The 25,912-nt window shown below is 40.6% G+C and overlaps 2 protein-coding genes across 14 annotated transcripts in view; both read right to left on the bottom strand.

The window, feature by feature from the left end:
- The window catches only part of epb41l3b (erythrocyte membrane protein band 4.1-like 3b), a 56,444-nt gene extending 38,201 nt beyond the window's left edge, over positions 1 to 18,243 (bottom strand). For 10 of the 12 annotated variants that reach the window (XM_051404257.1, XM_051404282.1, XM_051404322.1 and 7 more), the window contains exon 1: positions 5,970 to 6,095. The gene's annotated coding sequence lies outside the window, so the exon portion shown is untranslated. Of the gene's footprint in view, positions 1 to 5,969; positions 6,096 to 17,760; positions 18,038 to 18,063 lie in introns of those variants that run through there. The other 2 variants (XM_051404289.1, XM_051404267.1) reach the window with 2 other exon arrangements.
- A 2,186-nt stretch (positions 18,244 to 20,429) lies between these two features.
- Positions 20,430 to 25,711, bottom strand: LOC127365832 (transmembrane protein 200A). Of its 2 annotated transcripts, none has more exons than XM_051404351.1 (2): positions 25,562 to 25,711; positions 20,430 to 22,748 (listed from the first exon to the last, which is right to left on the bottom strand). In XM_051404351.1, the coding sequence occupies exon 2, from the start codon at positions 22,713 to 22,715 to the stop codon at positions 21,147 to 21,149; it is 1,569 nt and encodes a 522-aa protein (XP_051260311.1). In that variant the 5' UTR covers positions 22,716 to 22,748; positions 25,562 to 25,711; the 3' UTR covers positions 20,430 to 21,146. The 2 variants fall into 2 exon arrangements, with proteins under 2 accessions (XP_051260311.1, XP_051260322.1); XM_051404362.1 differs by lacking the exon at positions 25,562 to 25,711 and adding an exon at positions 23,987 to 24,600.
- Positions 25,712 to 25,912: the final 201 nt, after the last annotated feature.

The following is a 25,912-nucleotide window of genomic DNA, read 5'->3' as shown; positions in this document are numbered from 1 at the left end:
AAAGGCAAAGACTTTTCTGTGTGTCTTTTCTTAAATAAATGTGTGCTTTGCTTCATCTTGCGTAACAAAGACTCAACCTTTCAGGTCATGCAAGCTTTTACATTTGCTGTCAGAAACAGCTGGTGTTTGGCTAGTTTTTAACCACGAGAATCCTCCGGCACACAGGAAGTAGGGATGGAGTTTGATAGCGCTCAAATCCACTTAAAGGGGATTTAAAAGGATTCAAAGTTGATAAGGTTTGCCTTTCAACATTCACAAGTAGCTAAAGGCTAAAATAACCACAACTCAAGGATGTCTAATCACCTTTTGTTGGCTGATAAGGCAGAAACCTTACAGTTTCTAATGGCAGCCTAATTAATGTTCACAACCTATAACTACAGCTGCTACAGTCTATATGTTTCCCACTGCTCTGTGTTAATAAATAAAATAATAAAAGAGTGGGGAGAGATAAACTGATTGATAAGAGATTAATTGGATGAGGAGCTTAACGAATCCAGGCTATTTTGCCAACTGGGGCCCAAGTCCAAAATGGATGGCTAACAGGAAGTAATGCACTTGTTTCTTTTATCAGTAAAACTGAGGAATTAAAAAAAGAAAAAGACCTCAGCACTAAGTACCCAGCTATACCTCTTACCCCCCCCAAAACACAACAGGTTGAGGCAGTCGGGCGCCCACCTAGATCCGGGGTCTGCTCGAGATTTCTTGCCACGGTCACCAAGTGCTTCCTCATGGTGGGAATTGTTCAGTCTCTGACTAATTTTCATGGAGTATGGTCTAGACCTGATCCCTGAGAAAAAAAGTGTCCTGAGATAACTCCTGTTATTTGGCGCTATACAAATAAAACGGAATCAGTTTGAACAGCGACAGTAACCATGACTGAAAAGAAAAGAATGCGGAAAAAAGAAACTCAAACCTTGTCTACGGATAATGCAAAACACTACAACCATGAGCCTCTGGTGTCAAAGATGTCATCAAATTTATCTCCCAGATTACCACATTAAAAACAGCTTTTCACTCAGCCACCACCTGATGGGAAGCACATGTTTTTTCTCAGTTGTGCTTACAGAGAAAAACTCAGTGATGTGACTTCCAAAGAGGGACAAACAGAAACCATCTATTACTTCCTCAAATCTTCCACAGAAAAACAATTAGATGGTTAATACTATACACACCCATTTCCTCTTTCCTATATAAATCAAACTGACCCACAGTTAATCAAACTCACTGTCTGCCACTAAACAAACCAATTAAATCAGAAATCAAATCACATTCAGACTGACTGAGACAACCGACTGCAGTGGATATTCATGTCCATGCTAAAAGCTCAGCAGAGGTTTATCAGTAATCATCTACATTACATAATTGATCACTGACACTAAATGCCACGGTGCATGCACACCCCCATTTTAAGGTCCATTCGTGATTGTAATGCAGTGTTGGAAAGTGGCCTGTGCACATAGAGTCACACAAACACGCTAACAGGAGGATGAGAGACCGCCATCTGTGCTGAGTGCCATTAGCCGGAGTACACCACAGCTGGGCCCATCCCTTCGACCCCTGCCCCCACACCCATTAGCCCCCCCCTTATGGAGGTTACACGGAGGAGAATGGTTGGCGTTTTTTGACACGTCAAGGCCCATCCCGAGCAGGCCTGCTGTATATGATGCGACCCCTCTACATGGCTACAGGGCTGACAGCTGTCACACAGACAAACCCAGCTCCTGTAATAGGATACCATGTAGCTGGTCTGGCTACTTAAATGGGACACCTCTGCTGAGGGGTTACAGATCCCCGAAGAGCTTTTAACTGTCCTGACGTCTGAGCAACAAACAAAATTACTGATATGTTTAGTCATAAATGTGATGTTCTATTGTAGGCAAACCATGTCCATCTCCAATGTTCATTGCTATTTAGATTTCAGGCATTGAGTGAATACCTTAACCACAGTGACTTATAATAGATGAAACATTAGATTAGGCTCTACATGCATGGAGTGCCACCAGTAATGGCAACCACTGCTGAGAGTTTGGACTGGCACAAAAACAGTACAGCTGTCTGAAGAAAATGCAAAATCCTAAGCTAACTTCATCAGCAACAGCTTCTCCACAGTGAGCTTTGACTTTAGCAAAGTGTGATGGACATTTTTCTCTGTTTTATAACATTTACAGGATGTATGATTCCTTGATTATTCAAGAAAATAATCGTTACTTGCAGCCCTAGAATTTTGCACACCTTTAAGACTTAAAGCCAAACATCCATCCCCCCAAAAAGCTAAAAGTAAAAACAAGAAAGACTGGAATGAACAGAGCTATAATTTAACTGGGTTTCACAGCAGAAGAGGCGGCAAAAGTATGACACCGGACACCCTGCCTTTACCTGATCGCCAGTCCACGTAAACTGGTGTAACAAGCAACATGAGAATCTAATTGTTAGTCTGACACCTCTAGAGAGACTCTTCCTGTATTTCAGTGACAAACAATAACAACAAGTAACTGACCTCACAAACAACGCTACAAGATAGAGATGGAAAGGTTTACAGAGAAGCTGAATTGGGCAAAAGACTGGTACAAAATGTCTCAACAACATTTTACAGCTTAGCACAGTTCAGCTCTGCCCTCAACAATTCAAGACATTTAAACAACACAGATCTGTTTTCTACCTCAGTGGGTCCAGCCAGAACATTCTCCAGCTCTGGTGCAGCACAAACACAAAGTGTTCAGAAAGAGTTCTGGCAACTACTATTTAGAGAGCCAACAAAGACGATCAACCAATCAATAAAACAAGCCTCTACAGAAGTTCCTACCCAGCTATAAAATGTCTAAAATCATAGCATCAGTGACACAGCAAAACATCTAAAAACTGACGCTTTGTGACAGAGCTTTGTTTTTTTTCTCCTTATTGTAGATGGGTTAAAAACATTTTGCATTTACACTCCTGTTCCTGTTTATTAGTTACACCTGGCTAAAAATAACGCAGTCTGACACAGCACTTCTGCAATAAATGTTGACTTCATTCTCTTTGTGTTGCTAAACCTTCGTGATCAGAAAGCTGAACCTTTCTAAAACAACACATATTAACTAGGTGTACCTAATAAATTGGCAACTGTGTGTATAAGCCATGAACATCATCCACTGCTTAGAAAAGTTGAAGTTATTTTCTGAGACTTCCATGAAAATTGTGATGATTTTTTTTTAAATATACTAACTGTTTCAGAGGCTTTTCATCCTGTCCTCATTAAGTGTCAAACATCCCTTACAGACTGAATCTGAACGAGATGCTCCACAACTCAACAGCAGCATTTGGGGAAGGCGGACTGGTCACATGAAGGTGACTCCAAGCTTAGAGCATTTTTGCTGAGGACGCCATAAATCTTGTCAGCTTGCGGCGTTTACATTCTTGGCATTACTGTCTCGAACAGCAAGACATTCAGGGACACAACAGACAGACCAACTAACTTACTGTTACAAACAACTTGACTGTACACTCACACATTATGAGACACGATCAGTGTGTCTTTGTTGGCGTGCAGTCGCTTAAAGCCAGGGGTTGGTTTCCTTGAAAACCTGGCACAAACATCACCAATGTGTCTGACAGAGAAATAATTCCTGAAGTACTGCTGGAGTCTCTCGGTCCCGCTGTACAGCTCCATTTGACAAAAGTAAAAAATCCCCTGTTAATGTAAAAGATTAGAACTAAATCTTGGTGGCTTGATGAGGAGCTAATAACTTCTTATACAGTGGCTGAGACGGGCCAATAGGGATTAAGCATTTTATGAGATTAGCTATAGGTAATCAGTAAATCAGCTATGACTTGTTTACCAATAATGTCTGCATGAGAGCATTATGTCGAAATGGAGCCTCTGGGGTTGTTGACATCAACACTGAACTCATCTTTTATAATTAGACAGTGCATGCTCATTGGGAAATACTCCAACCTAACAAGATGGATATAATGTATACTGAAAGAGGGCTGCAACTAATTACTATCACAACTTCCCGAAAGCCAAGTTGTCTTATTTAGATTGCTTGTTTTGTCCAACCAACAGTCCAAAATCCAAATATATTTGGTTTAAAATTACAGAAGACAGAGAAAACTAAAATATTTGCTAAAAAAAACACGACTTAAAAGATTAGCTAATGATCAAAGTAGTACTTCAGTCAATCAACTACTAGATTAACTGATTTACTGTTGCACCACTAGGCTGTATTCTTTAAGGCCTATCCTGCCACAAAAGAAGCAGTCAGAGTTTAAGTGGATTCTAAAATGACACAATTTAGAGACAATTATTATAAAATCGAATCACACTTGTTGACCTTTTACAGACAAAACTAATGAAAAGAGGCTGTTGCTCTTTGCCTTTATATGAGCTCAGTGCTCATTCATTACCTCAATTCATCATTTGGTCTTTAATATGTCAGACAATAGATAGATATGCTGAGGGGTTGTGATCAATAAGCTGCTCATTTAGTCAGAGAAGCCTTCTAAAACGCAAAAATATTCAGTTTACAATCATATAAAAGACAGAAAAGCAACAAATCCTCCTTAAATCCTCACATCTGAGGAGCTGGAACCAAATAAAGTTTTCTGGTTTATGTTTAGAAAATGATGAATTGATTATCAAAATAGTCTGACTATGTTACGAGTCGATGGTTTGTAACCACTGAAAATAGTATAAAATCTAATCACCCTTGTTGACCTTTTACAGACAAAAACAATGATAAGAGGCTGTTTCTATTTACCTTTTGCATGACCCCATTGTGTCACTGAGAGCAAAAGACCTAACCGGGTTATAGGTAGTTTTTCCTTTAACAACCAGTCTGAGAATAGAGGGTGATATATATTTTAGAAATCTCGAGGCCTTCTGAGACAAATGTGTGATTCTAGGGAAGAAAAATAAGGTTGATTTGAACTGACTGGGTGGTTTTAGCCTTATAAAGCTACACTATTCCTACAGAATGTGGGCTTTGCATATAAAGCTTGATTTCCATCCTTCATATTACACAATGTTAGCAGTTGTTTGTGCTTTTTGGAGCAAATATGGGACAGAAATACCTCAATATCCCACTTAACAGGTAAAAGTAAACACAGGCTGGGATCAAAATGCGCCCTCTCAATGAATGAACCATGAAAAGCCTGAAAACAAGGCCCATAATGTTGCTGCCTTTCAATGCTACTGCAACAACAGCTTACTGTGCATCTTAATTAAATTGTCAAGTCAGACTCCGGCCATTGCATGCCGTGCCTTCAAGGATGTGGAGGATGCTAAAAGAGGATCCAGACCGTGTCATCCTGCCCCTAACCACGCCTACCGCACTGCAGATCAAAAAAAAAAAAAAAAAAAACACCCAAGTATGTCGTCTTAACCTCGGACAATATAACAATTTGAATCCACGAACTGTCTTCAAATGTTACCGTGTGTGCCAGTGACTCAGCGCTGCCCTTCACTGATAAAATGCGGTGGGTTAAAAAGGTTGGAAAAACGCATCTGTATCGTCTTGCTTTCACCCCATTTTTTTCCCCACTTTTCTGCCTCGAAACTGGAGCACGTTAGCCGACTGTACCTTGAGCGGTTGTGTTTCTCTGAAATATCCGGCCAAACCTGGACTTTTAGCTACAAAATAACGGCCGCAGCAGGCAGCCCATTCAGCTAAAAAGACACAACATATCGCTACAATGTTACGCACCGAGAGGTTTAAAGCTAAAAAAAAGCGGAATATAAAAAAAAGCTTATAACCAATGTTTCTAGCCACGTCCACTCGACTTTTCCGCCTGAGTGAATACAGTAGGAGCGTATTTTCTTTAATGTTAATTGTCTGTCATCGGCCGGGGGGGTGTTGTGGTCAGACGACCCCAGAATACTGGCAAGAGAGGAGATAATTCAAAGAATTGTACAACCCCGGGAAGCGAGCGTCTCTTGTAAGAGTGTGATATTAGAGGAGAAAAAGCAAGTAAAAGAAAAGGTTTATTACCAGGTAAGCCGTCCTCGTTCAGCTGGTTATGCGAGTCGCATTCGTAGTGGGCTTCTGTTTCCTGACAGCGGTGCTACTCTGCTGCAGTTCCCCCTCTCCACCAGCCTATCAAACTCCACTATGCAGCTGAGAGTAGAATTGTGGGATATGAGGACAGCCGGGGCATTATTTTAGCAGCACACCCTCCCCAACACACACACACATACACACAGAGTAGGCCAATTAATGGCACGAGGTTTGTTGTTTTACTGGGGGGGCGAGGATCTCTGCTCTAATCTCTGTTCACAAGGAAATGTAATTAAATGAAAGTGAATCAGTGGTGGAATGTAACAAGGTATATTTATTCATACTGTACTCAAGTACAAAGTTGAAGTAATTCCACTTTATGCAATTTCATATTCATCATAAATTATTTATTCTCATGCACACAACTATGTCCAGCCCGCTTGGGCTAACAAGACTCCTAGAGGTGAAGTAATTAGTCAATTAATTGACATGTTGATAAACCAAAAATAACTGGAAGACTTGTTTAAAGTCATTTTTCAAGTAAAAATGACAAATTATCGTCTCAGTTGGGAGGATGTGCTGCTTTTCTCTCTGTAAACTGAATATCTTTGTCTATTGGTTGGACAAAACACGAATATGAAAGCGTCCACAATGTGGAAATGTGTCTTTCGGTTTCACCATAAGACATGTCAAGAACATAAAAGCATTCATAAAACTACAACTCACAATACACAAGTCTACACTACACACAATATCACATTAACATAATGTGTAAAAATCTGCTGCAAAGTCAGGAAACCACTCTCTATCCTTCCTTCACTTTCCACTTAAGTCAAAATAGAAAAAATAAGAATGTAAAAATACTTCATTACAAGAGAAAGTCCAACATTTTTCATAAGTAAATAACCTGAATACTTATTCCATCACTGAACTGAATATAGTACAAAGCACTAGAACTAGACAGACTTATGATTGTATGCACCCAGTCTGGAGAACTTTATAATATTCTCCAAATTGAAAAACACAATCCAAGACATATTAAAAATACCCCCCCCCCACACACACACACACACATCTGCTGGCCTCCTCTAGGTACATACATGTGGTTGTGTGTGCACAAATACAGACATAAAAGCAAGTTTTTAATTAGTGTCTGGGTTGTTCCCTCTGGGGATTTGTGGATTTTGCCTCCCAGTGGGGACTTGACCCAACTCGGTCACCCATTTGACTTTTATTTCGTCTAATTGCTTTCATGCTCAAGTAGTATACCACATGCCAACACTTAGTGTACACTATGCAAATATAAACACACGGTCCTGCACATTACGGCTTCAGAGAATTTTCTGTTGCTGTCGTACATGAATTCCCTAAATAGTGACAGACACATAGCAGGCATGCTTTGTAGATAGTAGAGGGTAAATGTAATAACACACACAGTGCAACTCTTATGTACTGCAGCCAGGCAGCTGCCTCCTCATTAAGCTCCTAGCTAACTGGAGCGCAGCTCATAAAAACAAGGTCAATGACAACAACAATGACTGTTTTACATTGAAGACATACAATTCACATTGCAATCTGAGGCGATTTAGCCACTTGACATGCAAGTTTAAATTCCTAAAACATCAAATTTACAAGCAACCATCAGTAAGGAGAGCGAGGTTCAGAGCTGCTGTAGCTTAACAATAGATGTAACAAAATATTCCTGTAACCCTCGATGCTGAGAGGAGAAATAATAGCTCAGGAGGGCCGTAAGTCTTCTCACAGAGACATTTTAATAACTCACTGCAGTGTCTGAAAAATGTGTTTTTACTTACTACAGGTTCAACACTCATTATGATAAAAGCTGTGGATTGTTGTGGCCATTTAATACTAATTTCATATACCGTAATTTCTCCAAAGTTAGGTTCTTTCACTTCCCCCTTCCCCATTTCTTGTTTTTAAAAGCACAGACGTTCGTGTAAATGATAAACCTTGCTTAGAGTCCCACTACAAATTGAAACATGCATCACCACAATATGTCTCTCTAAGAATACATTATATACAATAAGCAGTAACAAATAACTACAATGTCTGCTCTCGGCTCAGCCAAACAATACTTATCTACATTTAGAGCAGGTGGAGCCTGGCACAGTATTGTCATGACCCGACTGATAGTCTGAGACATTGCTCATCTAGGCCTGTCTGGCCAGTGGGTGGTGACTGTGCGCCTGTAATGCAGTAAACAATCTTGGTTTGGAAATGGAAGGTTACACACTAGCTTGTCTCCAAAGAAAATGTCAATGTACTGGTATCTATAAAAACAGCTAATTGCAATGGAGCTTTCATTTAATAATCTTTTTTTTCTGCAGATATCAAGTCAGGACAATTTAAACTTAAATGTATGTTTAAAGGTGCTTTACAAAAAAAAAAACCCTACTGTGATAAAGCTGATGAAATGCTGTAATATACAGTGGTGCCCACACAAAAGACAAAACACACCAGGGAGCTTACACTAACAAGCAGAGTCGAATGTTCTTCACACCAAATATATCCCCCTTTGAGAGCTGGAACTCCCTAGATAACCTTATTTAGAAGAAAGTTGGTGAACTTAATCAAAAGATCTAAGTTGGCTTTTTGCTTCAAAGCTGTATCAAGTGATTTCTGACCATTAAGGGGACAAAAGCTTAAAAACAAACCTTAAGCAAATAGGCCATTTTCACCGCAATCACAGATTTTACAGTCGTCTATCTCATGCACGTTCCTTTTTAAGACTAATATGTCAAAATGTCTGTTAAAAAAAATAAGAATATGAGCCATTAGCTTTTCAGCTTTTTATGCCACATCTATAAAATCTGATTAACATGGACATACCCTGGAAATCCTTTTTTGGTCCACCTGTAAAATTTAAGTCTTATATTGAATAAATTGACTTATATAGCACCTTTCTAGACCAATCAAAGCACTTTACACTACTAGTCACATTGAGGCTGCTATGCCAACTGCTCATCCGCAACAGAAACCAATTCATTCACCATTCACACACATTAACACACCCGGCAGCAATTTGAGGTCCAGTATCTTGCTCAATCTTCAACATACAGTGCAAGGAGCTGGGGATCGAACCACCAACCTTTTAAATAGTGGATGACCCGCTCTACCTCCTGAGCAATAGCTGGCATACAATTGGTTTTGTCTGTCTGGAGCACAAAAACAATGAGCTAATAATGGATGAAAGCTGCAAAAATCTGCAAAGTGTTGATTTTCAGTGGCATCAGCAGTACTAGCAAAGCTTCCAGAAAAACAAAAGATTTAATGTTAATAAGAGTTTTATAAAGCAAAGACAGTATGAATAGTAGCCTGACATTACTGTGTCAATCCTTTTTAGAAATCAAAATAAATTAAAAAAAAAGTCATTATGTAGATTGGAAAAGTACATGGACACAAATCCATTTAGCATTTCTCAGAACAGAACCACTGGAAAATGACAGTCAAAGCAGAAAAAAATATTAAAACGTACTTAATTTCTTATTCTTTTGATCAGTGTGTAATATAAAACAGGCAGCACTCTCTGGCCCTCCTCTGTGCTAGTGAGTAACTGCTGACCAGCTTTATTATTTCCTGTCTGATGAGAGTCAAAAGGCGTTGAACTTTGCTGTCACATGCTTTCAGTTGTAATCTTTGTCTTTTTAGTTAAAGATCCCCTACACATACGTTTAAACATGTAATTGATTTACTTTGAACACTAATTTGTGTCTGATATGTTCAAGAATCTTGTTAAATTCTTTGACATTTACTTCTCTGTCATTAAAAATCCAGAATCAACAAATATAAGTTGAAATGTTGAACAGCAGGTGTTTCCTTCTTCACGTGTCCATTCAAAGTCCATTCAAAGTGTATGTGCCCTATGAGGCTTAAAGTTTCCACATCACACTTTTGCAAGTTCAATATTGGATCAGGTTTGGCTTCCAGACTATTTGTGATGTCACAAACCAAGGTCATCCCTTAAAAATCTGATTTTCAATGAGCACAGAGCACTTTCCACTTTCTCGCAGATGAATATTAAAACATCCTTCTGGCAATGGAATAGCATAAGTGTTACAGATAAAAGTGCTCCAGTACTCGAGTCCGGACGTGAGATGTTTTTTCTATGGTCCCTTACTTTACACTTTACTTTACACACTTTACACATATGTGTTGCTTTTTTTTTGTTTAACTGTAACTCCTTCCTCAAAACAAAACCAGTTATGAAGCACACTTGTTCAGAAAACAGGTATTAGTTTAATTCAAAATCCATTTACAATGGGACTTGACATTGTCCAACTGGTAACCATGGTTACTGGGCAGCCAAGCAATCTATGCCACTTGCAATTGTATGCCTGGCTGCAAAAAAACTAATCTCACTGGCAACAGCAAAAGCTTTCTTTTTTTTGCTGTCTTGGTATTGACTCTGTCTCTCTTATTTAGACTCAGGCTCGACTTGGACTCAATTAGTCCTGGTCTTAAACTTGTCTTGGACTCGACAAAAGGTGGTCTTGAGTGCAGCACTGACAGATAAGTGACACTTTAAGAAAATGTTTGCAGTGAAAGAATACAGACAAACAGACCTCTATAGAGGTAGCAGAGTTTCTATTGTCTACAAGTCCTTGCTCTCTGCACTGTATGTAAAGTGAGTGGCAGATAAGTGTGAGTGCAAATCTATGACTCCTCAGAGCCTCCAGAGCAGCCCTTGGTCAGCAGAATGATTAATACCACACAAGACAGACAACATGTGATCTCTGGACTCTACTTAGCTTATGTGGCTGCTTGACTCTTCACTTTTTCTGCTGCGTACAGACACTTAGTTCCTGTGCAGCTCATCTGCTCCGAAGCCTAACCTTGAACTTGGTTAGCCTGGAATCCAAACCAGTCTTTTCTCTCAAGTATAAGCATAATTGGGGAACATAAGGTTGTGTTTTCCTTCTCACACAAAATTAACAACAGCAATATGGAAACTGTCTCTTTACTTTTACATAATTTTAAGACTTTACATTGGGAAGGAAGTTGCATTATACTGTTCTCATGCTTACACAGCAATTTGGCAGTGAGTGATTAAAGTTTAATCCAACCTGAGTAAGTAAAATGAATTATTTTCATCAGTAGTTTATTTAAAAGGTCATTCTGCAAGGTCACGTTTAGGGAAAAAAGCACCATAGCCTCATTTTAATCAGCAAATCCTGGTGTGCATGAATATGTGTATATACTCAAATCACTAACCTTATGAACCTCATTACAGCAATCTAATTTCCACTGCTGCGGTCAGAACAAGCAAGCTGGCACTTGATCAATACATAATTATATTAAAGCATGTCCCTTACAATACATGGCAAATCACCCATGTGATCCAATTAAAAAAAAACAAGTCCGGGCCAGCATTCCCTGCCATCCCCGGGGTCTGGGGGGAAATAATTGCTGGTCTATAAGGATCTCTACCCAAACATAGAATCACATTTCCATTTTGTCATCAGGCTTTCGCACACAGAGACCACAAACAATGACTTTACCAAGCCTTCGCCACACTAGATGATGCATACTACATTCATGCCAACCTATGTTGTTATGAAATAAAGTCATTTCTAATTAGAGCAAGCTGATGTTTCAATCTAATAGAGTTCCATTGTCCAATATGTGAGTTAATTACTGAGAATGGAGACTTTGTGGCTTATTCTGTTTCACTTTGAACTGAATGAACTCAAAGTGAATTGGCTCCAGTTCTGCTTTCTTCTTCACCCCCTCACTACCCAAAGCCACTATCCCCTGCTGTCCGGCTCTACTCAGCTGTAAATGCGTTCACTGCCAAAGGGCTGCAGGTCAGCAAGCATACATGCCAAATTATAGTCTGATTTTGACACCCCAAACTGGGCCAAAGCTCCCAAATCAACCCCCTATCTTGAGCACACACACCTCATCACATCACACCTCCTATTAAAAAAAAAATCTGTCTTTTCAACTTCGGCTCCCTTTCATGTAAAGCCAAGCGTACATGCCGCAGATTAACGTGAAAAGCGATTATGACCAAGACGTTGAGGACCACTCCCTTTTTTCCGCATGTAGGAAACACATCTTATCTGGAGGAATCATAAATGTGGTCCGTATTTGTAACCTTTGGAAAGCAGCAGGCCAATGATTGTGCCCGTCAAGTGATTGTGGACGAGGCATTTTTAGAGAAAGGGAGGGGCCGCACATGTGAAGCATGTGGTTAGGAGAAAAAAAAGAAAGTGCAGCAGTATTTAGAATCACTCTCTCCTTTTAGAGCTTTCTATGGATATCAGTATTTCAGCTTAGGATAACAATTTAAACAGCCTCCAAGCAGCAGTGTATGTAGTGATTGCGGTAGTAACTTAAAAAATCACTTAATTGATTTAATTTTGACAACGTAGTCCAATATGTTGGATCTTTTTTATTCTAAATCAAAAGTACACAATATGTTTAGTCAGGCTTTTTTATGATGTTAAATCCATCCACACTTTTAATTTGATCTTGTTAAGTAATACCTAAAAAAAATCTGTTTAATGTATGTTAAAACAAGAACTTTAACAGAGGCTGCAGCTGTGCTAGAGGCTGTACTCGAGTACAGCACATGGACATATTAAGGGAGAACTGGACACGGAGCGGAGGCGGAGCTCCGTTCATTCTTCTGGAAGCTGCTCAGTGTCTCGTGAAGCCAAGAAAGTTCAATTTCTTAGTATAAAATTACCAGGATCTTCTGCATACGCTTGCTCATTGTGGAGTCCACAAAGCAAGTGCACTAAAGATTTCCACTGGCCTGCTAACTTCCAGTTTAGCCCTCTGCTAACTTGAAGTGCGATCAGATAATCCAATTATTGGACCAAATGGATTGAATTCTGACAGTGAAACGTGTCATTTTGTGGCGTTGTGACAGTCAAAAAAAATGTATCCACTGTTTTATAGTCGCTTCTTTCACAATGTAAGCTTGTGGGGAAATGTCTTTCAGGGCCACAGTGTATCACATGACTGATGCCATTGCTGTAATTACATGATTTGGCCACTATGTCAAATTAGCTTCAAAGGCCTGTGCACTTCCTGGGGGCTTGGTACAGTGGTGCTTTGAGTTAAATGCTAACATCAGCATGCTGATGTCAAGCAGATGTTATGTTTACAACTTAGGCTGATGGGAATTAGTTTTGCAGGCATTTTGTCAGAGTATTAAGCTTTGGCATGATGACGGTGCTAGAGGAAAAGTCAGGGGATCATCAGAGTTATTACAGTTGAGGACACAAATGCGTGTACCAATTTCATGGCAATGCATCCAATAGTTGTTGAGGAGTAATGAAGATTAAGAGACCAACACTGACATGCCTAAATATTAAATATTACCTTTTTCCAGATGTGTTCACCGCCCAATAATTAATAAGAAACTGAAACCCTTGAAAAGTTGATTATTTAACTCCACTGTGATTGGATAATATAAAATATAGATAGTATCAGCTGGTATCAGTCGGGTCACAATGCACGTGTATGCTTTATATGTCTAGTTAGATATTATTAAAAGAGAAACGAAATACGGAACATGTGGTAGTTAAAGTTGAGCAAGGACAAAAGGAGGCTTAGTGTCTGAGTGTTCATAGCAAAATAACACATTGGTACAAGAGTTTTTGGCAGGAAACAAAAGTTCTTTTACAATAGCACATTTGAAGAAGACTACAAAGAGAACCCAGTCTGAGGCTAACCCCCACTCTCCACTATAAATACCCTGTGACTGTCAAGGTGCCATCCCAGGAGCTGTAGCTTTATAAGGCAAAGACAGCCCCATAGTGCTCTCAAGTGATCAGGCAACACTGGGAGATAACAAGACTCCCAACAAGCTTATCTCTCCACTCAACAAGATTGAGTCATTCGTGTTATCTCTTCCAGCACTGAAGGCTTTGGTGATCGTAAGCAGCACTGCACTCACGTGTCGAGTTCAGCTCACTTCAACTGACTACACGACTGTACACCTGAGGGCAAGAAATCTGTGTTGATTGGGTTAATTTGAATTTTACACTTAAGGCTGATACCCGTGATGCTATAGTAAAAATAACAAGAATCTGCTGATTATGTTTTCAATGAATTGCTTAGTCTAGGACATGTCAAAACACAGAGATCACAACTTCTTAGGGCCCAAGGCAATGTCTTCAGATTACTTGTTTTCCAAAACCCAAAGAGTCAGTCTCCAATAATATGTACAATAGTATATATTATAATATATACAATTAGGCCTTTAATCAATTAGTCAATCAAGATAAAATGAATAATCAACTATTGTTGTTGTTTTTTCTATTTCACTGGTTTCAGCATCTGAAATGTGACTATTAGATGCTTTGGTTGATCATTTATGATAATAAACTGAATATGTTAGGATTGTGGGTTGGATAAAGCAACACATCTGGAGATAATAATGGTCAGACTTACTGATAATAAAATAATAGTTAGTGTCTTAATGAGTTGATTGTGTTTGCCTCAAAGTACAAAGGTATGCAAAAGGGATTAAGAGATTTAGAGATAAACATGATGCGATTTAGATTAAAAAAAAAAGTTCATGTACATGTTCATTAATATTTTTTTACATTTATTCTTAAAAGAAAGGTAACATTATTAAAACAATTAGCTATAGAGATAAAAAAAAAACAGTGTGTGCACCGTGGGAAGGTTGCGGGAGTAATGTAATAACTTACTACTTGGCTGAATGTCTAAAGAAACTACTCCAACCTTTGCATGGCTTATCACTGAATTGTGATAATGGCAGAGATTTGCAGACTATTTCTTTTAACCCTTAACCCTTTTTTTCTGACTCACACACATTGAACTTCATATCCTTCATTTTGTCAAACACAGCACAATGAGTCATAGCATCAAACAGCACCACGTAAAATAATGTGCTCTCCTCCAGCACAAAGCCATTGATCACGAACTGAACTGACAGTAGTATTGATTTAAATTCCTAAGATGAATAGTCAGAGATAGTCGTCATCACCAGCAACGTCACATCAAAACAGTATGAAATCTCTCCTGTAGAGCCTCTAAGAGTCTTTGATGTCTGCAGCAGAACAAGCAATAACTGTGAACATGAATGACTCTTTCCTTGAACCACAGAGAAATTTAATCCTGCTATGTCATCCTGAATGAGGTGCCTAAAAGACAGTAGAGAATAGTGCTGGGTGATGTACCGGATGAACCAGCATACCGGTTTTAATTTCCTGTATGGTATTAAATTGTCATATATTGCCATGCCAGTGTGTAGCTGAAACAACTGCAGTTTATAGTGTTTATACAGGGTCAAAACCTTATAATAGAAACATTACAAAAAAACACTACAGTAATCAAATGTTTGTACATTCTATGTACACCTGACGGTAGAATAAGCAACTATAAACCTATATAAAAAGGTCCTGTCAAGCAAAAAAACGAATTGTGTTATATATACCGTGAAACTGTCAGAATCGTAAAAAAAATACCGCAAACAAAATTTTTTAGATGTTATTACCTAATGATACAGTTTTGGTACATGTGCTGCATTCCAGTTAAAGTCAGATTTTTGGAAATTCCCTGCTGCTTGCCCATAATTACAACCTTCCTGTGTTCCAGTGGCCCGGCTTGGAAAAATCAGGCAAGAAAACATAGTCACCCACTAAATTTAAATACACTTTCCCCCCATGTTACAGCTGGCATCACATAATTTACAGTACATATGACACTGTTTACTATCTGTGAGTGCAAACGTTTTCATTTGGAATTTACGGTCGTGTGATTATGACATTCAAACTTTCAAGTTCCATTGAATGCTGCCAGCTAATGTGCTGAGAGACAGCAGCATCCTGGAAACCTCTTGTTTTGAAATAACAAATGTGTCTCCAACATGGAATTCCACCTTAAATAACTTGAACATTTCCCCCCCAATCAGCCCTTCTTTTAATGCGTGAAAGGACCTACAGGGACAAAAGTTAGAACCGCTTTGGTTGTTTCACAGGTGATTTTTTTCACTCTCTGTGTTATTCTCACTGGTTTAATGTGGGCCGAACTACGTGAGGTCACAGACTTCCATGCACCAATCAGGATTTACCAACATTTCAATCATAATCTGATGACAGTTGATGGTATGTTTGGTCACTGTCAATCAAATCTGATCAAACCACATAGTCTATAATAAATAGTATGAGATGAGTGGGGTCGCTCATACAGTAGTGATGAAGCTACAGATAATTAGCTCCCCTCTCGGCTGTGTGGAGCTTTAAAGAGAGTTTCAGCTCATTGTTTAGCTGTCTGTGTTCGCTCTCACTGCCTTCGTAGTGTCATTTTTAGCCGTTTTCGGTGAACAAGCTCTACAAACCCACTATACACTACCGACAGACTCATTTAGCATCTAGCTGGTGAACATAGAGGAGCATTTAGCTGCTAAAGATATTTCCCTCAGGAGCTTTTAGAGTTCAACCACAGAGCTAAAAGTGAGTGAATATTGGACTTACTTTCATCAGGTGGACACAAACACAACTCCAAATTAAAAATGTGACAAGTAGCCAAAAAAAAATGCTGCTATTGCAGTTTAAGATGTGAAGTTTTCAGTGGCTTTAAATCATATATATTTTGACTTTTTTTATAGCTCTCTAAAATGCAGCATATGAGCTATGTGGCTTTGTGGGAGTTTTGACTATAATTTCAAGGAGCAATCAAACACTTGTCTTTCAAGGAATCCACTACCGTTTGTCCCAGCTCTAAATATGGATACTTGCACATTATATAAGATCAATATGGAAGGAAATCTACCTCCTCTGCCTATATGTCTCTGAGAAGACAGGTATATCAGTCACAGTGACAGCAAAAGCACCATCTCAGCAAATGCTTCCAGTCATCCATTCATGAACACCTTACACCAGAAAAAAAGTGCAGTACTGTACACGCCACCAGCAGCCAATGAACATGAAGAGTCTCAGGGACTTTGCCCAACCTTATCTCCCCGGGTCCTGTACATTCACCTTCATCATTCAACCTCATAAACCTGTTAAAACTACTGAGCTGTAAGAACAACCATGTGGCACTATAAAAAGCAACAGTCCATCTTAAAGATATTGACTATAACACTAAATATCAAATAAGACTTAATCACGGCCATATGGACCGTGGTAAAAATCACATAATTACATAAATGACCACGTAGTAAAGTTTAAGTGCCTCTTTTAGACAATCTGTGCAGTTGGGTGTTAAAGAGAGTATTAAAACAAAGAGCTCTTCCTTCATTGATTCATGCATATTTCTATTTTTGGGGAGAATATAAGCGGAAACACACGCTGTGAGGACTTCCCATTTCCGAACTGGCTGCCTGTGCCCAGCAAACCTTTGATCAGGTGTGTGGGTGTGTGTGGGTGTGTGTGTCAAGGAAAACTAGATGCTTGCTCAGCAGTTATGAGAAGAAATGAGTGAAGAAACCGACTCAAGAAATTGCTGATACAGACCTTAGACAGACATGACACCAAGACTGAAAACAATCAGCATGTTCAGAGGGCCTCAGACCAAATGTCACAGATACATTTGAATAGTGGAGAGCTTTTTTCATTTTCTTTAAAACACCAGAAAAACCAGAGAATTAATAGTTTTGTGCCCCTTAAAATAACACTTTGGCCCTAAGTTCTGTTTGATTCGCCTTGATTAGAGAAGCTCAACTGGATTTCTCCTTTAATACAACAGGCTATTCAGTTAGACAACTGCTTTAATCTATTATGTGTGCCACTTGCATGTGTCATACTTCCAGCTTTTGTGAATTAACGCTCGTACTCACCACGTCACATTCCGAGTCAGCAGGAAAGCAGCAGGTCACAGTGTGTTTGGAAACCCCGGTGGTGATTGCGACACAAGAAGACACATGAAAATGAAACAAACCCCATTACTGAGCGGACACACTGCTGTGACAAAATTCTGGAAATGACCTTATTCGTTATGTTAATGCCAAAAAAAATAAATAATAATCACATCAGTCAACAAAAACTCAGTTAATTCACAGTGCAGCAAGCAGTACAATGTGCAGTGAAGTTCTGTAGGCGCTCAACACCGCACAGACTCACTGACAGACACACAACTTTACCTGACTCCTGTGTGAAGAAACAAAACTCCCTGAACACCACTGTGTGTGTGTGTGTGTGTGTGTGTGTGTGTTGTGGGAGTCCAGCAATCCCGACGTGGGGCTCGTCCGGTTGGGAAGGTGCAGACACCTGTAAGCGCCTGCTTTGGCAAACCTTCCCAGAAACGGTCCCGAGCTGGAAACCCCGCCCCTCCTGTCTTAAAACGGCCCCCATAGTACTCCTAAACGGGCACGCCCACGATGACGACTCAACCAGCAAAGCCCCAGTGCCACCTGGTGGTAGCAGGCAGGATGAGGGGTATGTCTGATGGGTGGTGATCTCTTGTCTCGCATGACCACTAGATGGCCTGATTAGGCTGAGCTACATTACATGCTTTATGATAAGTCTGCAAAGATTACTGAACTTGTAATAACAATATTCTGTATTCTTTGCAGTAATAGAAAAACAAAAAACCTATTAAAGTATTATAAGCAAAATAAAAGTAAAAAGTACTCCAATAAAGTTATATTTTTATACAGTATATTATTAGATTATTTTTTACTGATGTATAAGCAGCATTCTGACTTTTCCAGTTGGTCGAGGTGGAGCTAGTTTGGAGTATTTTATCCTGTATTGGGCACTTTAAAGGACCAGTGTGTAGAATTTAGTGGCATCTAGCAGTGAAGTTGCAGATTGCATCTTTATATGACGATCTAGGAATGAGAATGGGCTGTGAAATGTGTTGGAGAAACTATGGTGGCCAAGAAAGGCCCTTTCTAGAGCCAGTGTTTGGTTTGTCCATTCTGGGCTACTGTAGAAACATGCCGGTTCAACATGGCGGACTACATGGACAGCAACCCTGTGGCATCTCAAGATAAAATGGCTCATTCTAAGGTAAAAAAAACACAACTATTCCCATATTCAGGTGATTATAAACAAATGAAAACATACCTATAAATATTATATTCCATTTCTGCCAATAGATCCTTCTAAATGTTACATACTGGACCTTTAAATCTGTAACACTTCTTATTATCATAACGCTCAGTTGCCAGTTTATTAGGTAGGTCTTGGTAAAACTAAAACAGTCTAATACAACATTCCTGCAATAAATCCCCCCTTCATGAAGGTTATAATGTTCAGCTTTTGTTTTAAAGAGGTGTTGTTTGCAGGACTGTTGTATTGGACTACTATTATTTTTGCTTAGACTACATAATTATGTGTATTTGGATGTAAAACATTAACTAGTAAGTAACTAGTCATTAAAACTGTCAAATAAATGTAGAGAAGTAATAACTGCAATATTTCCTCTGAAACGTAGTGGGTAGACGTATGAAATTGCATAAAATGGGAGTACTTAGGACAAGTACAGCCCCTTAAGTGAGTACACTGACTAAATGTACCTTTCCACCACTCAAAACTATGTGCAAAGCATTTGCATAACAATATTCACAAATGTGGTGTCATATGCAGAAGCAATACAAACAGGTGACAAATTAAAGGAAAAACATGAATAAATGAGTGCAGAAACAATAACCTGCGTTGACACTGCAGGCCAAAGTGACACAAACCTGATTCTTTTTGCCCATATGTGACTCAGATCCAATTCTTTTCTTTACAGTGTGAACAGCACAAATCACTGGGAGTCATATGTGGTCCAAATCAGATACAGGTTGGATTTTTTGCAGTATGACATCAGTGTGAACAGTCATATCAGAATGCACGTGACTTTTTTTTTTTCTAGGTCACTATTGATTTACATTTTTTATGCAGGTGACTTCAGGATCATGACATATTCACACTAGAATCTGCCACAGGCCACTTTTAGAACAAATAAATAATAAAAAATCAGATCCGTGCAATAAATCAGAAAGGCTCGCAGTGTGAACGTAACCAGAGTGTAAAAATAATGTGAATCATGTTATTTCCTCTACAGTCACCAAATCTCAACCCAATTCAACACCTGGGGGAGATTTTGGAGCGACATGTCTGACAGCATTCTCCACCACCATCACCAAAACACCAAATGAGGGAAAAATGATATTCTAAGTTTTTTAAGTTCCAGAGAATCTAGGAAAAAGCGCATTGCAGTTGTTCTAGTGCCTCATGTTGGTCAAACACCAGACTAAGACGCTTACAGTCTTTTGATTTTTCCTGTAATTTATCACTAATCTGAATCTTTCCCTTTTAATTTCCCTTTTTTACTAGTGAAGCCAATTAGTAAAAAGACTGCTGTAAAGGTTACTGGTCTCAGTTCAGTTAGCACAGATAATGTAACATCAATACCGCTGCAGTCTCTGCCAGTAATGAGAAGTGCTTCTAAAGTGCAGCAAAGCAAAATCTATATCATCTGTAGGTTTGCCACAAACTTAATCAATCATAGTCCGACAGTTTTTCATCTTTTTAATTTCATTTTTCTGATGCTGTTTAAACTGCATTTAATCTAATATCACACAAGGAAGCCTATTAGACCCGACAGGAGGTGTTACAGTCAAGTTTATTCAACCATGAATGTCTCATATAAACAAGTGTGCACAGAGGAAGACCTTGTCCGCAAGGTCCCGATCCTAAACCAAACGTCTACCTGAGATTAAATTCAGTTCACCTTTTCACGTGGTATTCACAAAACGATGTAGAGAAACAATTCTAGACTATTTAGTTTTCTGTGGCATATGTTAATGCTACAGTACAACATGTCAGACAGTAGTTCTCAGTGACAGTTTTGGCAATTCTACAAGCTACAATGTTTGCCCTAAAACAGGAAAAAAAAAAGTTCAAACTCATCAGATCAGATTTTCTTTTTGTTTTTTGTTTTTGTTTTTTACAAATCTTTACTAAATCTTCTTACAAGTCTTTAGTATTGCTCTTGCTACATTGAAAAAATAGAAAAATTACATCTGAATATTGAGCTGTGGATGTGGTATTTATAAAGAGCCTTGCTCTTGAGTGTTCATGGCTATGTTTCAATAGTCCTTAGCTGCTTACTCTCCACGTTTCCTTTCCTCTGTAATGGCCAGCTTCACATCAGCGATCAGAGAAGAAGGTACGAAGTAAAGAACAAGACATCAAAGAGTTTTTTAGAGGCTCATCAGCAAAAAATATTAGTCTAGGATTCTGCAGAGGTGCTGGGTGTCACCAAATTGTCCTCTCCCTGAGCTCCTTCCTCTGCCGCCGCCACTGCTGCTGCTGCCACCGCCGCCGCGTTTGTTGCTACTTCCTGTTCAGTGGCCACTAAAGAAATGTCTGTGTCAGGGGCCTCGAAGGACTCGCCCCCCAGGTCAGTCAGTTTGATGTAGCCCTTACTGTTGGATCGCTCCAGTCGAGGGCAGCTGAAGCGCCTGGCTCTGTCGCCTTGACGACACACAGACACAGACAGGCTGCAGCGGCGTGCAGACCTGGGCTGATCCGTGAGGGAGTTGAGCGACAGACGTGACCCCATCGCCCTGGCAACAGGTGATGGAGGAAACAGCTGGGTCCACTGCGGTTGAGGCTGCGACGCACCCTGTTGGTCAGCTGTGACTGTGGTTATTTCCTCATGGCTCTGACGGGGCGGAGGAGAATCAGTCGTCAAGGCGTCCTTCTCCTTGGCGTCCGTCTGGCCGCTGCTGGCTTGTCCTTCCTCGCTAATGGTTTCGGCAACAGCCTCAATAACAACCCCTTCCTCCGAGTGTCCCTCTGCCTCCGCTTTCGCAGACTCCTCCACCTCACAGTTATTCAGTTTGATCACAGGGAGGGTGAAAGCGTTCACAGAGGAGGTGACGATGGAGGTGGTCTCCCACTGTCGGGGCTGTGGGGCCTGCTCGCTGCTATTGCTGTAGTCTTTGTAGATGCTGTAGACAGTGTCTGTGAAGGTCTGGACGTCTCTGGACCAGCTATGAGGCCTGCTGGCCAATGACGGACGTCTGAACACCTCATCGCCGCCTAACTCACCCTGGAAACCGAGTCCAGTGGAGGGCCAGGAGCTACGAGTAAGCATCCCACTTGCAGGGAACGAGCCTGATGGGCCCTCGGCATTCCTCGACTGAGTGTAGTTCACCAAACCGTTTAGGGGTGAGTACTCCTTGGACCGTATGCTGTGTAGATCTATAACCGTGGAGTAGATATCCCTAAGGTTGATGATTTTGGTTTTCTTGTCTCGGTTTTCATGGAGGACTGCATTGGCGCAGATAAAGAGGAAAATGCCGATTCCCATAACCAGCGGTCCGAAGACTTTCAGATTGTCTGAGTACAGGTAATTATCCAGGAAGTCACACAGGAAGCCACAGTGACGGGAAGGGTCGGCGGTGCTGCTGTTAGAATGGCTCTGGTTGAATACATTTGTCTGGCCGGAGGGAGGCTTCTCACGGGTCAAGTTAGAGGAAACAGCTGGACTTTTCGAGTAGCTCATCCTGTTGGTGTGGTATACTCCAGTTCTGCGGCGCTCCTGGTACTCGTGCTGGTTCTGGCTGGGCCAGTAGCCCAGTACAGCCATGGAAATCCCCACCATGAGAACTATAACTCCAAAACCAGCCACCATGCCGGCCGGGGAGCACAGATTGAGCTTCCCTTTCACCACCACCACGTCGTTCTTCTTCTTCTTCTTGGATTTCCGCTTCCTTTTGTTTTCTGCCCGGTTTTTGGAGCGCAGGGAATCCTGGCGCCTGTTCATGCGCAGCAAGCCACCTGTAGCTATCATGGTGGCTATTGGACAGCAGGCTTGTCACTCAACCTGGCAGGACACACAAAATACAAAATAGAGAATGTTAGTTTTATGATAAGTATGACAAACAGCACGTTTAGACATTTAGAAAACAGCCACAGAGTAAATATGTTCATTTCACTGAGAGAACACACATGCAATTTCAGCATGCATACAAAGCTGGATTATCGACTATCTCTTAGAGACCACAAAGGTGCCAGGTTCACTCTGTCACAACAGTCAGTAACGTATTTGTTTGGTAATAAACACCACAAAAACACAATATAAACTGAATTGCCCTCAAGGTCTGAAAATCTACTCTTGATTCCTTTAACAGTCATGCAATCTGTTTTCTTCCAGTCAGTATCTAACTGTGAGAACAGTTTTGGTTATTTCACATGATAAATCATCAGACATGATGTCACCTACTTCAGAATTTAGAAACATTTGGATCAAAATCTGCCGACAGTTAGTGGGTTGTTTGTCAATCAAATCTGATGAAACAACACCCACGCAGACCTGATGAAGCAGTTTAGCTGAGTATTAATAATAACACCACAGAGAAATAATTATGATTTGAAGCCAAGTATTCAGGGGCTTTAATATTCCAGCGTATGAATACTGGTTGGTTTCTGTGGGGGGGTTGTTGGAAGAAAAGGGACCCACAGCCCATTTTTAACCCGGGATCCATGAGCTGGTTAATCCGGCCCTGTATTCAAGCTTATATACAATATTTGTCATCAGATGGTCACTAAACCAACAGATAACATCAATCTGCTGCTGCTGGATCTATAAATACAATGATACAAGCCAAACAGAGACAAATACCAAAGTTGACAGCGGAGAACAAGGAGTGCTATTTATCTATATTCAGCTGTGCCGGTGCGATATCAGCCTATGAAAATGTAATGTGTCCAGACAGGAGGCCAGCAGGCATGTTCTCTCCACCATGCTCTCGCCTCCTTACTCTCTTTCTCTCTCTCTCTCTCTGCCTCCCCTCTCTCCCACCAATCTCTCCTACCAAACACTCTCCCTCCTGCTTTCCACCCAAATCCATTTCACCATCAACCGGCGCAGCTGTGCTTCAAGATGACAGCATCCGTCCATCACGCACGCAGCACATCACCAAGGCAAATATGAGCCATTTGCTTACACACCAACACTGTCTCTGCCACATAAGATGTTTACATTTGGTTTTTTTTTCTTTGTTTATGCAGCACAACAGCAGAAGCTGCGGTCCAAAGGGCAACGAAGCCACCAACACTTACCATGATTACAGACATCTGCTGATGAGTTTCAGCCACATGTGGTGAATAATAATCGCAGGATAAGGTTGATTACTTAGACAGACTCAAGCATTCCCTCCTTGATTGTGCTGGTAGCTAGATATTTAATTAGACTAATCATGCCTAATTGTGTATGACTTAGGGCTTAGGTTCATGAATAACTTATTCCACAAATTCCTTTCAGAGCAGCAGTTAATAAGACGCTCTCAAAAGGTTGTTCTGGGTGTTGCTCTCACAGCCTTAACAGTCAAAATAATGATGATGGAGGCCCTGGAAATCCCTTTATGGTCCAAGTTATTACAGGCAGTTCCCACGGAAAGTAGAACACGGAGCTCCGCACCTGAGCCTGGGCAAACAACACACCGGTACTCAGCTGCTGATTATAGCGACTTTCTCACTATATCACATCCAACAACCACTCAAATGCCTCCCGGCCGAGAGCAAGTCGACCTGCACTAAAGCTGATAAAGCGTAGGCGGCGGACCTCTCTATGTTTGGAAAGAGAAGGGCAGCGGTAACGTGGACCAGAAGTGGGTGTGGACGAGTCGGATTGTTTCTCTGTCTGCGGTGCTGAACAGGAAGTTGCCAACTCCTCGGTTTTGTCTCCCAAAAAAAAAAAAAAAAAAAATCTAACCAACCCGTCTGGCAGGAGGAAGAGGAGGCCAGCGGGTGGAAGGCTCAGTCCGGTCCAAGGTGCGGGGGCGCATATTTTCGCGCAATGTTGCATGAGTAATCGATTGTTGACATTACAGCGCATCTGTTTCCCTTCTGCTGGAAAAAAGCCCGTGAAGGCAAATATGAGCTGCCGTGGAGTTGGAGGTGCCCTGAAAATATCCAGAGCCCCGGCGACGCATCTCGCTCCAACACAAAGCCTAAAACAGTATTCTCTGAGCTCACAAGGTGCAGACAGATGACAAACATCCACACCTCTTCCACGGCCTGACGAAGCCCATGCTTTCATAACTAATACTAACAACTCAGAGCTGTGTGGTAACCATTATACCTTTATGTAAACGCGTGATGCCAGTCTCTGATTTGTCTCACCAACTTATTAGAAATCGGTATTTGATGGCAACATCACAGCCAGTAATAATAATAAAAAGAAAGTTGGATAAATAGATCCCCCCCTTTAAAATACTGATTTTCTCTACCCGTTTTTCTTTATGTCTCTCGCATATTTGACAGATCATGTGCCAGATATATAGAGCAAACCAAAACATCTCTATCCAGTTGCAACAAAATCACCATTTTAATCTCACGGATAAAAGTAAACGGGCTTGCGCATTGCTTCAAGTCCAACGCCTTCCTGACATCAAAACTCTTGTCCGTCGATTTATTATTCAGGATCAAAAAAACACTCCCTAACTAAACCTATCTGTCACACAATTAAAAGACTTCCTAAACCCTGCTCTGCCTCAATACAGCCTGTAAGGAGTCATTGTGGAATCAGACGCGACAATCAAACACAAAAGAGGCAGAGGCTGGTGGGAAAGGCGCAGGAGGGGAACTGGTGGTGATTAAAATAAAATTCAATCATAAAAACAGCGAGTCCCTTACCAGAAATTGTGGCTTGACAATCAAGCATCTTCAAAGGCGCACTCCTCGTTCAGCTGTGCATGTCGTGGTGCGCCACTTTGGTGCCAAGGCTGGAAGAGTGGTTTCCAGTTGAACGCAGATTCACAATAGACCGGCAGGGGCGGGCCAACTGCATTTCCATTGGTGGTGATTATTGGGCAACGTGAAAAACGAGGGCTGTTCAGGACGTTTATCAGACTCTATGTTATACTCCAAACGTTTCCATATGTGTGTTTTTTTTCAGATCTTACAAGGACACAAATACCAGTAAGCTGCGGAATTAGACTATTATACAGTGCCAGTTGCATTTTGCCACTCTCTATGTTTTTTTGC

The sequence above is a fragment of the Dicentrarchus labrax genome, unplaced genomic scaffold (assembly GCF_905237075.1).
Source record: "Dicentrarchus labrax unplaced genomic scaffold, dlabrax2021, whole genome shotgun sequence".
NCBI lineage: Eukaryota > Metazoa > Chordata > Actinopteri > Moronidae > Dicentrarchus > Dicentrarchus labrax.
Note: the sequence above shows the minus strand (reverse complement) of the source record. Positions and strands in the feature narration are given on the sequence as shown.